Below are 15,237 nucleotides of genomic sequence, written 5' to 3'. Positions count from 1 at the left end.
AATGCAGACTTTGACTCTAAACATGTATGTTTGTCTATTATTAGAATTCATTTTGCCTGTAGCATCTGCTTATCAGAGAAAACATTCAACCTTTGGATTTTTGGGTTTGGCTTATTTCGCTTAGCATAATATTCTCCAACTCCATTCATTTGCCTGCAAATGCCATAATTTCATTCTTCTTTAATGCCGATTAATATTCCATTATGTACATATACTGCATTTTCTTTATCCATTCATCTGTTGAAGGGCATCTAGGTTGGTTCCATAGTTTAGCTATTGTGAATTGAGCTGCTATAAACATTGATGTGGCTCTGTCAGTGGGTTATGCTGATTTTAAGTCTTCTGGGTATAAACCGTGGAGTGTTCTTTAATTCCTCAGGTTATTTTCCAAACTACATTCTCCGTAAACATATTATTCTATCTTTAAAATATTTGTGGGCCTAGATACATTGTTTGAATATTCACCAGTCTTAAAATTGCTTGAAAGGAGAATTTACTTCATTGTTATTTCAAGCATCTGTTACTGTGTAACATATTTTACTGAGTTCTATAAAAGCTTATTACTGGATAACCTCTAATTGACCATGTAGATAAAATGGTCATTGTTTGAATGTAGTATATTTTATGACGCTTGATATTTTTAAAACCATTTTCAGGATGAAAGTTCAATAGAAAGTGATGAATTTGACATGAGTGACTCAACACGGATGTCAGCTGTGAACTCTGATCTTAGCTCCAATCTTGAGGAAAGAATGCAAAGTCCCCAGACTCTTCATGGCCAGCAAGATGGTAAGCCTTTCAAATTGAACAAATAGATAAACAAAACAGCAGAAGCCAACAGTGAGTCAGAATCTATTAAAGCCATAATCCCCTCTTAACTCTCCTGTCCATTTTTTTAAAAAATTGGTTTCCATGGGGATTCTTTTCTCTATTCTCAGGTTATATCCTCCACTTTATTATTTTTAGACTTAAGTACTTGTTCAAAACTAAAGTGTTAGACTGATTTATAAAAATATATGAGTTATAATATCTAAGCATATCCATGTCTTGCTCCCTGAATTTGAAATGTGTTTAGTTGATGCAGTTTGGGTTTCTACAATAATATTTTCCAGCTTTGGTTTCTTAGAACATTGTTTTCTGACTGAATGAAAAGATTCATTTGGGTGTTTTTAATTTACCTAAAAGACAAGTTGTAACTAAAAACTTTGAATGTTAAAGGACAGTTTTATCAGAATGATTTTGCTCAGTAGGAAGATACATTGCTATCATTTTGAACTACTTTAACACAAAGGAAAGGAAAGGAAAGGAAAGATTATGACTTCCTTCCTATTGCTGAGCCCATTGAAGATGCCTAATCAACCTACTGTTCTTACTATGAATAAAACTGAATAATATAATGGTATTCAACACTTTAGGCCTGATAGTTTCAAGATCTCTGAAAACTATTGGAGATTTTTGTCTTTGGAAATATTAGATTATATATACAAGTAAATGTACCTTATGTGGGTAATCATAAAACTAAGGGTGAAAACTAAGGGTGATAAATAGAAGGAAACAGTAATTTTATTCAAAATTAGTTTACTATTTCTATAATTAGCAGTTTATGTGAACTTTTTGACTGCTTAATTTTGTCCTACATCTGGAGTTAGGGGGAAGAAACTTTACTTGTTTTCTCTGATGCTTTTATCAAAAACTGCAAAAGATAGCTGTATTTCATAGCTGCTTTTTAAATTCTGTCTATGTTGGCAAAGCTTAAGATATCTCCAGATTTAAGCATACAAAAAAGGAAAACTTTTGTTTTTCTCATTTTAAATGATACTAAATGATGTTGATGTCTTGTTGGCATGAGGAATGAGAAAAGGAGAAGAACATTGATTATCAGTGACTTTAAAATCATGGCTTGTTTTGCTACACAATATGATAGCTATTGCAGTATGAAATTCTTCTGGTTTAGATATAAATTATCTCTTTTTTTCTTAAAATCATGAGTACACATTCTTTGAAAAAAAAAAAATTTTTTTTTAAACCCACTGGGAATTCAACCCGGGGACACTTTCCCACTGAGCTAAAACCCAAGTCCTTTTTATTTTATTTTTAAATTTTGACTCAGGGTCTTGCTAAGTTGCTTAAGAGGCTTAAGGCCTCACTAAGTTGCTGAAGCCGACCTCAAACTTGTGATCCTCCTGCCTTAGCCTCCTGAGACCCTGGGATTACCACTATGCCCAGAATCTTGGAGTTTTTTGTTTGTTTGTTTGTTTTAATGATGATTATATGTCACCAGTTTCATAGAATAACTAAAATGTTATTGGTAACATATATCACTGTATTCAAATATTTATTTTTGTGTTTTATTTATTTATACCCTCATCATTTTTAGTCTATTATTTGGAGAATTAACATAGTAGGAGGATCTTTCCCATCAACAAAACTCATAGCTTTCTTAGTTGGAGTTGCCAATCATGAACCTTTGGCTTGGGCACAAATGATGTGATAAATTTCTATATTGATTTTAAAAAGATGCAGTATACTAACTTCAGAATTACCCTTAATGTAAACACCTTAGGGAAAACACCTTGTCATGATACATTGATGTATGCTTTGAGGCTAAAGACATAAGTAGTTGTTTCTTCTCCAGTCTAGGCCTGACCTTTTCCTTACATAGTAGATTTTTTTTTCCACTTTTCATTGAGTTTTCTCTTGCGATTTTGTTTCTTACTCCTGAATCAGGGATTTTTCTCACCCTGCTGGATTACTAGAATAAGTGCACAAACATGACACCATAAAATACCTGCACGGACAACATCTTTGTCTATGCTGCTGAAACAAAATACTTGAGACTGGGCAATTCTTAAGGAAGAGAAATTTATTTCTCCCAGTTCTGGAGGCTGAAAGTCCAAGACACAGGTTGAGTCTGGTGGCAGCTTGCTTCTGACTCCTCCAGAGCATAGGGATGCTGTGTGCTCACAGCGTGGAAAGGATGGTGGGGGGCAGGAGAGGGGTGGGCAAGAAGGGGTCTGTCAAGTCCTTTTATAAGAGTATCTAATCCCACTCATAATGGTGGAGCCCTCATGACCCAATCAACTTCCAAAGGCCACACCTCTTAAAATGGTTGAATTGGGGGGTGGTTTCAACATGAATTTGGAAACAAAATCATGAAAACCATAGTCCATCCCATGGTGCTGCTTCATTCATTGCCTCCGTCATGGGCACCACCCCTACAATCTACTTTACAGGGCAACTCACTGACTGTCATTTCATGTCTTTACTCTTCTGGGCTCATCTCAGTAGGTGCCCATCCTTGCCAGACCTCTTCACTCCTTGTCCAGAGGACCACCAGCAGGCTTGGTGCTGCTGATTCGTAGACTGATCCTCGGGTCTTATCTCCCCTAGCACTGAGATTTAAGGGAAAACTCCCCTTTGATTCCTTGTGGGCTTGCTTTCTCAGTCATCTCCTCAAGCTGCTTTTCTAGGTCTTAGTCTATGGAAGCCAGAGTGCACTCCTTAGCTCTCTCCATACATTCTCTGTCTAGGAGATCACGTCTAGTCATGTTGCTTTCAGTAATACCCAGTGAATCACAAATTCAGTTCCCTAAACCCCGACATCTTCATAGCACTCAGGACTGTCTCTCTCAACCTACTTCCTAATTGCCAACATTTTTCAGAGGATTTATTACTGTACGAAACAGTATATTTCTGACTGATTAGCTGTTTCCCTTCTAGAATGCAAATCTATTAATTAATGGATCTTTTCATGCTTTTAATTTTCCTTTCATTTGCTCCATTTCAGATAGTTCTTAAATGCTCTGTTATTTAAATGATTAAAATATAACTTTCAACCGTAATCATGATTTGTCATATAGTTTTGCATGTCTTTCTCTTTTTTAAATTTTTGAATTTTTTTTGTTCTAATTAGTTGTACATGACATCTTTTTTCCTTCCCTATGACAATGATACTCCTTTAAGTAACTCATATTGCCAAACTACTTTATAATCCTTATTTTTCCTGTATAGGCACACACACACACACACACACACACACACACACACTACACACACATACACACACAGAGTCACATATGTACATACATACTCAGATAATTTTGTCATCATTGTTTTATGACAGTAACTAATATTATGTCTCTTGTTTAATTCAGCCTACATTTCCTCTTTCTTAGAGCTAAGAGATGCATATATATATACATATATATGTATGTATGTATGTGTGTGTGTGTGTGTATGTACCACAGTTTCTTAATCTATTAATCTATTGACAGGCATCTGAGTTGCTTTCATATTTTAGCTATTGTGAATTGTGCTGCTGTAAACATTGATGTGACTGTGTCTCTGTGGTATGCTGGTATTTAGATATTTTGGGAAAAATAACCAGCAGTGGGACAGCAGGGTTATATGGTGGTTTTATCCCTAGATTTTTTTGAGGAATCTCCATACTGCTTTCCAGAGTGGTTGTATTAGACTGCAGTTCCAGCAACAATGTACAAGTGTACCTTTTACCCCACAACCTCGCTGACATTCATTGTTTTTTGTATTCTTGATCACTGCCATTCTGACTGAAGTGAGACAAAATCTTAGTGTAGTTTTAATTTGCATTTCCCTGATTGCCAGAGATGTTGAACATTGTTTCATGTACTATTGGTCTTTGCATTTCTTCTTTTGAGAAGTTTCTGTTTAGTTCTTTTGACATTTATTGATTGGATTATTGGGGTTTTTTTGGTGTTACCTTTTTTGAGTTCTTTGTATATTCTGAATATTAATCCCCTATTGGAGGAGTAGCAGGCCAAGACTTTCTCCCATTCTGTAGGTTCTCTCTTCATGCTCTTTGTGGTTTCCTAAGTTGTGCAGAAGCTTTCCATAAATGACATCCCAATTATTGATTGTTGTTTTATTTCTTGTGCTTTAGACGTCTTGTTAAGGAAATTGGTGCCAGCAGCGGTTATATAATAGAGCATAGACCCTAAGTTTTCTTCCAGCAGTTGTAAGGTTTCTGGTCTATAATTTTCAAGTCTTTGATTCATTTCAATTTGAGTTTTGTGCAGGGTGAAAGACAAGGGTCTACTTTCATTTTTCTACATATCTATCTAGTTTTTCCAGCACCATTTTTTAAAGGCTATCTTTTCCCCAAGATATATTCTTGGCACCTTTGTCGAATATTAGATGGCTATAGTTTTGTGGTTGTTTCTATGTCTTTCATTCCATTGGTTTTCAGGTCTATTTAGGTGTTAGTACTATGCTGTTTTTGTTACTTCAGATTATTTTTAAAAGCATATCTGGCAAAAGAAAAGCGTCAGCTTTCGAAAAAGACATAATGTTTCGTTTAGAAATAAGCATTTGACTTCTTCCGACAGAGGGACAATTTTCCAAGAATCAATTTAATTGCTTTTCAGAGGTAACAGCATAAAATAAACTACTGATATTTTTGTAAGGGAATATTTGTTCTTTATTAAACTCACAAAGATCATTTGTACAGAAAAGAATTTCTGTATTTTTCAGTTACAACAAATTGTATCGTTTTCTTTAAAATATGATAATATGGGAATTCAAAGGGAAGTTGAGGCATACTTCCACATTCTCAGCATTTCAACTTAATCAACTTTAAAAATAATGGATTAGAGTAGGAAAACATGTGCATTTTCTTTTAGAACCATTTCCTATGATTTGGTTGTGACATCATATAATGCATTGCTCTTGGGAGAGTATAGTAAATGCTGTTTGATTGTGATATGTCAGTTTAATCAACAGAGTAATATAGAGATTATTTTAACATAGGTTATTTTTTGCATGATATTTGGTATAGGCATTCAGGGACATATCTGAAAAATTCATTGGTAGGTGATGGCATCATAAGAACGCCATAGAGTATGCTTACACTAAGACAGTTATTATGTCACTAAATATAATCTTCTTGTACCACCATTACATATGTGGCTCATCATGTACTAAAACGTCGTTATATGGCTCATGACTGTATTTCATTATTCAACAAATGGCTTGTTTGATATTAACAAGTAAGTGTGCCAAGTAAATGGATATAGTAAGTTTAGAAACAACCAAAGAGGGAGGAGGACTTGTGAATTGAATTCTCTTAAAGAGCTGGTTCTTCAATATTAGCTTCAACTTCTACACATGATGAACTTTGAAAATACATAATCTAGGCACATTTCTTTCAAGGATATATTTGATAATTCTGTTAGCATTTGGAAATGCTTAGTTTATTTTCCAGAATTTGACAGTCTTTCCTTTTCCTCATAATATTTGCAATATAGAAATGTGTTTATATGCTTCAGTTGGCCAAGTTATTTTGAGAAATGGAAAAAATTGAATTGAAATTGAGTGACTAACCTACATGCAAATATTAAACTATAGCATATATATTTTCTAATGTTAACAATTGTGGATAATTATAATGTATATTGGGGACCTTTTGTTTCTTGATCATTGCTAAGAATAGGTGAATTTTAACTAGAAATAACAAAAATTCAGTAGAGTTTAATAGAAGTTAAATAAGTTATGATTTTAAATAATGATTTATAAATATATTCTAATTAAGTAATACACTGATATTCTGCATTCTAATTATTTGAATTGCTTACTTTCTAATAAAATCACAATATGCCTATAAAAAAGTGTCAACAGGTCAGAAGTCAGTTTCCAAAACTTGGAATAGTTTCTTACTTTGAATATCCCTTGGAAAAATTGAATCTCACTGATATCTTTTTAGTCCTTCAAGGCCTAATTAGACTAGAATAAATGACTAGAACAAATATCCACTTTTAGAATCCAGCTAGATTCCTGCTTGCAGGGATGTATGGATATTGTATAAAATAATAATCTAGTGTACTTCCTTCAAATGATAATAATGATGATGACAGCAATAATAATACACATTGAATAAATAGGTATTATTAAGAAATCCACTTAAATATTAAATATTTTCCAAGTTCCATTTTTCTATATTAAATATTTTCTTTGGGCCCTTTGGCTGTTATAGTGGGAATCTTTGCCTCTCACTACAACATACATACATATATATGTATATATTAAGCATACATATACATACATACACATACATATGTATATATTAAAGGTTATCTGGCAAAAGTGTCAGATTTAGAAACAGATGTAAAGTTTCATTTTGAAATAACCATTTGACTCCATTCTTGGTACAATTTTCCAAGAACCAATTTAATTGTTTTTCTGAGTTAACAGTATAAAATAAACTACTGGGATATTCATATTTCATTGGTTCAACTTAATTGTTCAAGCTCTAAAATAACTCACATTAGAACATGAAGAATATAAAAATAAAATGTTTTTAAACCAGGGTGTATTTCTGTTTCAGATAGTAATAATGCACACACATGTATACCACATATATTATGACTTGTACACATGTAAAATGGTCATAGTCCTGTGGAAGTACTGAAGGGAACATATTAAAAATAGAACGACGTAATTGTGAGATAAATAAGTGGGTAAAGAAATCTAGAAATGGGAGTTTCACCAATTTTTGTATTCTAATTTAGAATATATGCTGAGCTGGAAGCATACATGTCCTACATTGGGAGTTTATTTTTAAAAATATAAATTCATATGATCAACCTCAGATGGTATGGTTTAACATGCAGGATATGTGGGAGCCCATGTTCTAGACCATTATTTGAAGATACTCCTCACGATTCTATCCAGCTATTACTGGAGTATCAAAATGGCAACAGTCTACAGGGCAAATCAAGCTGGGTGGCCTGCCTGCTCAAATGCCAACTTCAGTCAGTACCTTCTGAATGAGAGTTAATTTGTATGTATGTATGGGTTTCAGTTATCTCTGTTTCTTATTGACAATTGCAATGTATATAGTATTTTAAAAATTATTTTATTTGTTCTAATTAGTTGTACATGACAGTAGAATGCATTTATACATTTTGATAAATCATACATAAATGAAGTATAATTTCTCATTTTTATGATTGTACATATTGTAGGATCATAGCGGTCATGCAGTCATATGTGTACATGAGGTAATAATGTCTGTTTCACTCTACTATCCTTCCTGCTCCCATTCCCCTTCCCCACTTCACTTCCCTCTACCTGATCTAAAGTAACTTTATTCTTCCCTAACTCCACTCCTTTATTGTGAATTAGCATCCACATATCTGAGAAAACGTTCGGCCTTTGGATTTGGGGTTTAGCTTATTTCATTTAGCCAACTCCAACTCCATCCATTTATCAGCAAATACCATAATGTCATTCTTCTTTAAAGCTGAGTAATATTACATCATATATATATATTTACATATATACATCATATACATATATACATATACCACATTTTTTTTTCCATTCATCTGTTGAAGAGCACCTTGGTTGGTTCCATAGTTTAGCTATTGTGAGTTGAGCTGCTGCAAACATTGATGTGGCTGCATCACTGTAGTATGCTGATTTTAAGTCCTTTGGGTATAAACCAAGGAATGGAATAGCTGGGTTAAATGATGGTTCCAATCCAAGTTTTCTGAGGAATCTCCATACTGCTTTCCATAATGGTTGCACCAATTTGCATTCCCAACAGCATGAGTATACCTTTTCCCCACATCCTCGCCAACATTTATTGTTGCTTGTGTTCTTGATAATTGCCATTCATCAGAGTGAGATAAAATCTTAGAGTAGTTTTGATTTGCATTTCTGTAATTGCTAGAGATGTTGAACATTTTTTCATATATTTGTTGATTAATTGTATATCTTCTGTGAAGCATCTGTTCAGTTCCTTAGCCCACAAAACAGACATGTAGACCAGTGGTACTGAATAGAAGACACAGAGACAAGCCCATAGAAGTACGGTTATCTCATACTAGACAAAGGTGCCAAAATGGAGAAAAGATAGCTTATTCAACAAATAGTGCTGGGAAAACTGGAAAGCCGCATGTAACAAAATGAAATTAAACCTTTATCTCTCACCCTGCACAAAACTCAACTCAAAGTAGGTCAAAGACTTAGGCTCTAGAACAGAGACCCTGCAACTACTAGAAGAAAAAATAGGCCCACATCTTCACCAGGTCGGCCTAGGATCTGCTTCCTTAACAAAACCCCTAAAGTGCAAGAAGTTAAATCAAGAATCAATAAACGGGATGGACTCAAACTAAAAAACTTCTTCTCAGCAAAAGAAACAATCAGTAATGCAAAGACAGAGCCTACAGATTGGAAGAAAAATCTTTACCAGTGCACCTCAGATAAAGCATTAATCTCTAGGGTATATAAAGAACTCAAAAAACTTAACACCAAAAAAACAAATAATGTGACGTATAGTATTCTTTAAGAATTTTTGAAAGCACCCCTCTAATGCTCTAAGAAATTTTTATTCTGTTTTCAATCATTTATATGAACACTGCACACACAGGATGTAATTTAAGGACACAAACACAGTATGCAATAATTTTTAATGCTTAGCATGTATGTGAGTAAAATTTTAGAAAAATGAGGTTTTTGATTTAGATTGCATCTAATTTGGCTGAATAGGATAGTTTCATGTAATTATTAAAGTAAATAAACCAGCAGTAAAAACAACTACTATTCACCATTTAATTTCATTTGAAAATCTTATAAAACATGTTTTAATAAAAATGATGTAAAACAGTATTCTTTGTAGGAAATTAAATTTAGTGGTTAATTTTTTATGATGGTGAGTTTTAATTAGTAAAGCTATTAAAATGTTTTTCAGGCTGAACACCAAATTCCCTAGTGAGATTTTGCTGTCTTGTATAAGACATTTTCTTTGTTCTGCAAGTTTGTTTTCCTTTAATTGCTTAGAATTGGTTAGAAAACTTTTCATGGAGCAAAAAAAAGTTAAAATAATGTTTAAAACATAAATGTGATAAAATATTTCATATCAAAATTGCATATGTTCTTTACAGAGTTACTGTTCTTAATTTTTAACTTGCATATACTTCTGAACTTAGATTACCTGCAAATGACACAAAGCCACTGTTTTTTCTTAATTATAATGCCATCTTAAAAATAATTTATGTCATGAATTTATTATTTATTGCAAGTTAATGTAGTTAAACTGATGAATCTTTTAAAAATTCTCTTTATGACAATTACTTTATAAAGAATTATATCTTAATTTTCAGAAATATAAACTACCTTTATAAGTAATATAAAAATATCATGCAGTTGCAATGTTACATGAACTGGAAGAAATTTCTGTTGTTAAATCTTTTTGTAATATCGTTGTATGTGTACTTGTGTGTGTACATGTATGTATTTAATCATTTAAATAGTTTTCAAGCAATAATTCTCTGTTCCCAGAACCATAAGAAGAAAAAGCAATTTGGTTTGTATCTAAAACATAAGTATGGAAAAAAGATGATTAATTATGCATTTTTAAAAATGCTTTTTCAGGGAATGTTATTTTCTTACATTTAGGGTCATATTATTTGGAAGTATGCTCTACTTTTCTCAAGATAGGATCTGCCTTTTGGTACTTTACTTACATTCCATAAGTGGTTTTTCTTGTAAATGAGTGCTTATTTAGAGACTTCAGTTATTTATTCTGTCTAAAGCTTACCACACCGCAGATATCATTCCCATCTCAGTGATGTCCTGGTCTCCTGGAAAATGGGGGAATTGGCTTTGTTTCAGGTTGGCTTTGGAGAAATTACTCAGATCACAGAAGGATGTCAGATTAATGAATTGTACTTCTGGGTTAGTTCTCAAAATAATGAGATCTTGCTCTCATGGTTTATCATGATTTTCAGAACCATGTTTTCTTGTCCATGAATGTATGGTTCCAACATTCAATGTTTCAGTACCTCCAGGAGATGAAAAAATTCTGTTAAAACCAAGTAGTGGAGGAAAGACCCTTTAGTCCTTGAATATTGAGTTATGTCTCTATTAATGCATAAATAAGGTAAACCTACATGACCCTGGAGAGATATTAGGAAATATATAACTTTTGTGCATTTATTAAAATATATTTTGAGCCTATTAATTCATGAATACAGCCATACTGTACAATCAGAACTACCTGTATTTTCCCATTGTCTTTTTTCTAATTTTTTTGTTTGTCATTACTATTACCCAACTATCCTTTGTACTCTCTCACTATAAACCTGACACCTTGCTGTGCTTCTTTACAACTTGCTTGTGATAGTTTGGGTCAGTTTGCTATTACATTTTTAGTAAACGGCATTAGTCTTTTGGCCATTCAACAATTCAGTAATTTTTTGTTGTTGTTGAATAAGCTTTGAAGCTGGCATTGCATGACAGCTGTGCAAACTGATAAATCAACTATAACACAGGGCTAAATTGACCATAAAAATCTATTTACTAGGTTTATAGGGATGATAGTTACATTGTGAGTTGATAAAAAAGAAAAACAGCTGGAGGGTATTGAAGAAAGGGGTTGAAAGGATGTTTTGTTGTATTTATTATAAATTCATAGTATAATTATTTTCTTATTAGTCTCACTTCTCCAGTCAACTGGGAGTGACCTGGAAGCAGAAAACAGAGTATATCTTACGCATCTTTGCAGAATCCATTTGGAGCTAAGTACAATGTTTTACATGTGCTAAAATATTAATACTTTCTGAATTGAAGTAGTGTTTTGAAATATCTCCCCTTCTGCTTACTTATGTAGTAAAAGTGCACCCAACTCTTGGACTCAGTCTCTCTTGCCAAACATGAGATATGCAGTTGGGTTTTTCTTACCTACACAGTCTCTCTTGTCAACCTCCCAAATCTACTGAGGAGCAATGACACAATAAACTAGTCCTAAGATCTTAAAGTGAGTTCATTAAAAAGACAGCATGAACAAATTACTAATTGTATATCTTAAGACCAATTCCTTATCATAACTCTACAGCCTGATTTAAGAATTATTAATGTATTTGGCCACCATTTCTTTGTTTGCAAATGAGAAGCTTAGTCAGTCTTTCTCTGAACGTCATTCTAGCTCCAGAATACTCTGAGTGGTTCACCCTTCTAGGATTTCCCTTTTTTCCCCGTCTGATTGTTTTTTCTCATTTTCTGTATATCTCTAAAATTTTAGTGCTTTCTTAGACTAGAAAATAGGGTTAAAGAATGATGGAGACACTCTCAACCTCTTCCATTTTAAAGAGCTACATTCACTCCAAGGTATGCATGTAAGGGGTGATTAGAAAACCAGACTGATTGCTGTAGAAGTTGACTTCCCACTCTCCCAGTTTCTTCCTCCAGTCTTGAGTACAAGTTATCTAGAGTTTTCTCTGCTTTCTTTTTCCTGCCAATCTGCCATGTCTTTGGTAAGAAACTGTAGTCAGCATGAAAGCTCATGGAGATTGCCAAAATGTTGTTAGACTAACATGCCCCTTTCCCCCCTCATCTTTATGAAGAACCATCATCCCTTTCCCCATCTTGGATGTATGTATTTATATATTTACATGTAGGTATGTGTGTGTGTGGAGACAGAAGAGCACACACTCATTAGTTGTTTGAACAATGATCATTTTTCTTCAAGAACTTTCCATAAAATTTATTCTGAAGTCCTGAGGTACTAAAGAGTTTCTTAGCATTTCCTTTAACAATCCTTCATATTTTTAAAAATTTTAAATGTCTATATTTCAAAGTTGTGAGGGTATTTTTGTTGTCATTGTTGTTAAATATCATTCATCAGTCTGTCTCTCATTGTGGGGATTTATTCCACTAATATCATTGTTGCTATGGTATAACAATGTTTTGGAGAATAGATTCTAGCATCACACAGAATAAAATATGGAACTCATAACTGCTTAGCTCCATCTTTATTCAGATCTTAGATGAAACAGTCAAGAGAAACTAGATTAACATTATAGGTACAGTGGAGACCATCTGCTGAAGGTGTATGAGAGGGAATGCTTATGCTCTGAACACATGTCAACAACATCAGCAATTTGTTTATCCAAAATGCCATGTGCAGATTTCAGGATTGAAAGAAAATATCTCAACTCTCACCGGATTTAACTGTATAAAACCAAATTTATTCTTTAACAACGTGCTGACAGCAGATAAGGACAGACAATGATGGAAACTAAAATTTCTTATTGAATGCCAGGAATTGTTTGAAGTTTTCAAAACAGTCCCATAAAGTAGGCACGATTACTGTTTTCTTGTTATAGATGAAGGAGATTAAGGTGGATTAATTAGACTGTTGTTACCACAACTGCTAAGTGGTAGAAACAGGATTGGAACACCACTCTTCTGACTCGAGAGCCCATGGCTTTAAACTTTCATCTCTAAAATGCCACTTGCCTACCTCTGTGACCATTGCATTTATTATGTTTTGTAACCTGTGCTTGCTTGCAAGTTTTATGACATACAGGCTCAATCATCCCATCATACTCTAATTATCTGACCTGAGAATTAATGTTCTGGATCATATTTTCATTTAACTTGTGCTTTCCAAGCTATCTGTAGTGGTTTCTTACAGGTGATTTTCCATACTTTCCTATTTTCATGTATGTTTACTGTTTCTTCATTTTTTAAAAGAAAACATGATGTTATTTCTAACTATTAAAATCTATTGGTTCTGTAAAGCTTTCTAACATTGGAGTAGCAGGCTTAAAGTCTGTTTATTTCAATAATATCCCCTGACAATAATTTCTCTGTGTTTAAAATTCATATTTCCTTTTATCTGTTAAACATGTAATTGACTTTTGACAGTTTCTTTCATTCCACCCTATTCTTTCCTTGCATGGGAAGGACAATAAGAAACTGGGACTTGCCTTCTCTGCTGCATTCATTACTTTGAATCTTCTCATTTCATTTTACTGTGCTTTATTCTAAATAATGATTCTAAGCTATGGTAGAAGGGAATGAAAAACACTTTTTATTCATGACCATCCACTCATGCCAATAATGATTTACCTTATCTTATAAGCTTTTTATTTCATAACATTTCAGCTTTGCTTTGTGTGAAATAACAATAAAATATATACTTTTTTGATGAAGAGTGCCATTTTTCCTGCATAAAGCCTCCAAATTAAGAGACTATTTGAAATATCAGTCACACAATTCATGTGTCTTAAAATAATGCATTTTATGTAACAATAATGGTCATTTTATTCTAATAAACATTTTAAAAGAATGTTATAGTATGCCAAAAGTGGAAATTATCTACACTTCAGTTAAGTAGACTTATGATAATGGGATGGGATATTCAGTCCTACCTAAATGTAAGCAAGCATTCTACATAAAACAAAATGCCATATACAAAAGAAGACTTTTAATATTATAAATTGAAATATCTAGCATTTATAAAAAGAACAAAACTAGACCAGTAAATTCACTAAGTGTTTGTGAGATATTGTGGTTTTGAGAACTTATATTCGGTGAATTGAGGGCTAATAATAGAATCAGTTACTCCTTAAGCATATTTTTTGCCTACTGATTGTAAATGCTTTATGGCCCTACTTGTATCATAGGGTTTGTCAGCTCGCCAGTCTGTAAATAGGCCAGCTTCTGCATTTGTAGCTATCGATAAAGGAACAATTCCTACTTTCTTAAAAAGAAGCTAAAAAGTGTTATTCTGGGTATGAGAATTATATAGATTAGATATTTTGACATTTTTCTTTTCCTATTGAGATGCTAGCATAACAAGAATAACTATAATGCAGTTTAACAATCAAAATAATGTCTAGTATAACATATTATTCCCATTTAAAAACTAAACCTTGTCCTTTTTTCCCCATTAAACCACATTAAGCAAGTGTTTAATAAGATTTCTGTGTAAAGGAGATCCCAAACTTGTTAAAGTTAATGATAGATGAGAACTTTTGTTATGATGAATAAAGTAGTGGAAGAGGGTTCAGAGGACCCAAGAAGAGATCCTAGTTCTGTGATGTAACCTGTGTGTCCTAGTGCATGTCATTTTACATATGTTAGCTGAAGAGCTTCCATTATCAGTTAGGAGCAATATTTGCCTTGCTAACAGCACGGAGTCTATGGTAGGAACCAATAAAATGACATGGTCATTAGCCATAAATATTTTTGATCAATAAATATGATTAGCCAGAACTACATGGGGATTTAGCAGTGTGCAAATCTGAAAAGGGGCCTCTACTGTTAAAGCTGATATATAGTCTAGTTGAGAGGCTTTAGATAACCACTGGGATAATCATAATTACAAGCTGTGATGTTATGAAGGAAAGAAGCCTCATGTGAGTGGCACCTGTTTTAACCTGGCGATAAAAGAGGTGGAAATGCTTCTGAAGA

The 15,237-nt window shown here is 33.3% G+C and overlaps 1 protein-coding gene across 6 annotated transcripts in view; it reads left to right on the top strand.

Moving 5' to 3' along the window:
- Positions 1 to 15,237, top strand: part of NOL4 (nucleolar protein 4) — a 367,452-nt gene that overhangs the window by 105,523 nt on the left and 246,692 nt on the right. For all 6 annotated transcript variants that reach the window (XM_079109334.1, XM_079109333.1, XM_079109338.1 and 3 more), the window contains one exon: positions 657 to 789. In XM_079109334.1, coding sequence (XP_078965460.1) covers positions 657 to 789 — 133 coding nt within the window. The remainder of the gene's footprint in view (positions 1 to 656; positions 790 to 15,237) is intronic.

Source organism: Sciurus vulgaris (genome assembly GCF_902686455.1).
Source record: "Sciurus vulgaris genome assembly, chromosome: 13".
In the NCBI taxonomy this organism is placed as follows: domain Eukaryota; kingdom Metazoa; phylum Chordata; class Mammalia; order Rodentia; family Sciuridae; genus Sciurus; species Sciurus vulgaris.
Note: the sequence above shows the minus strand (reverse complement) of the source record. Positions and strands in the feature narration are given on the sequence as shown.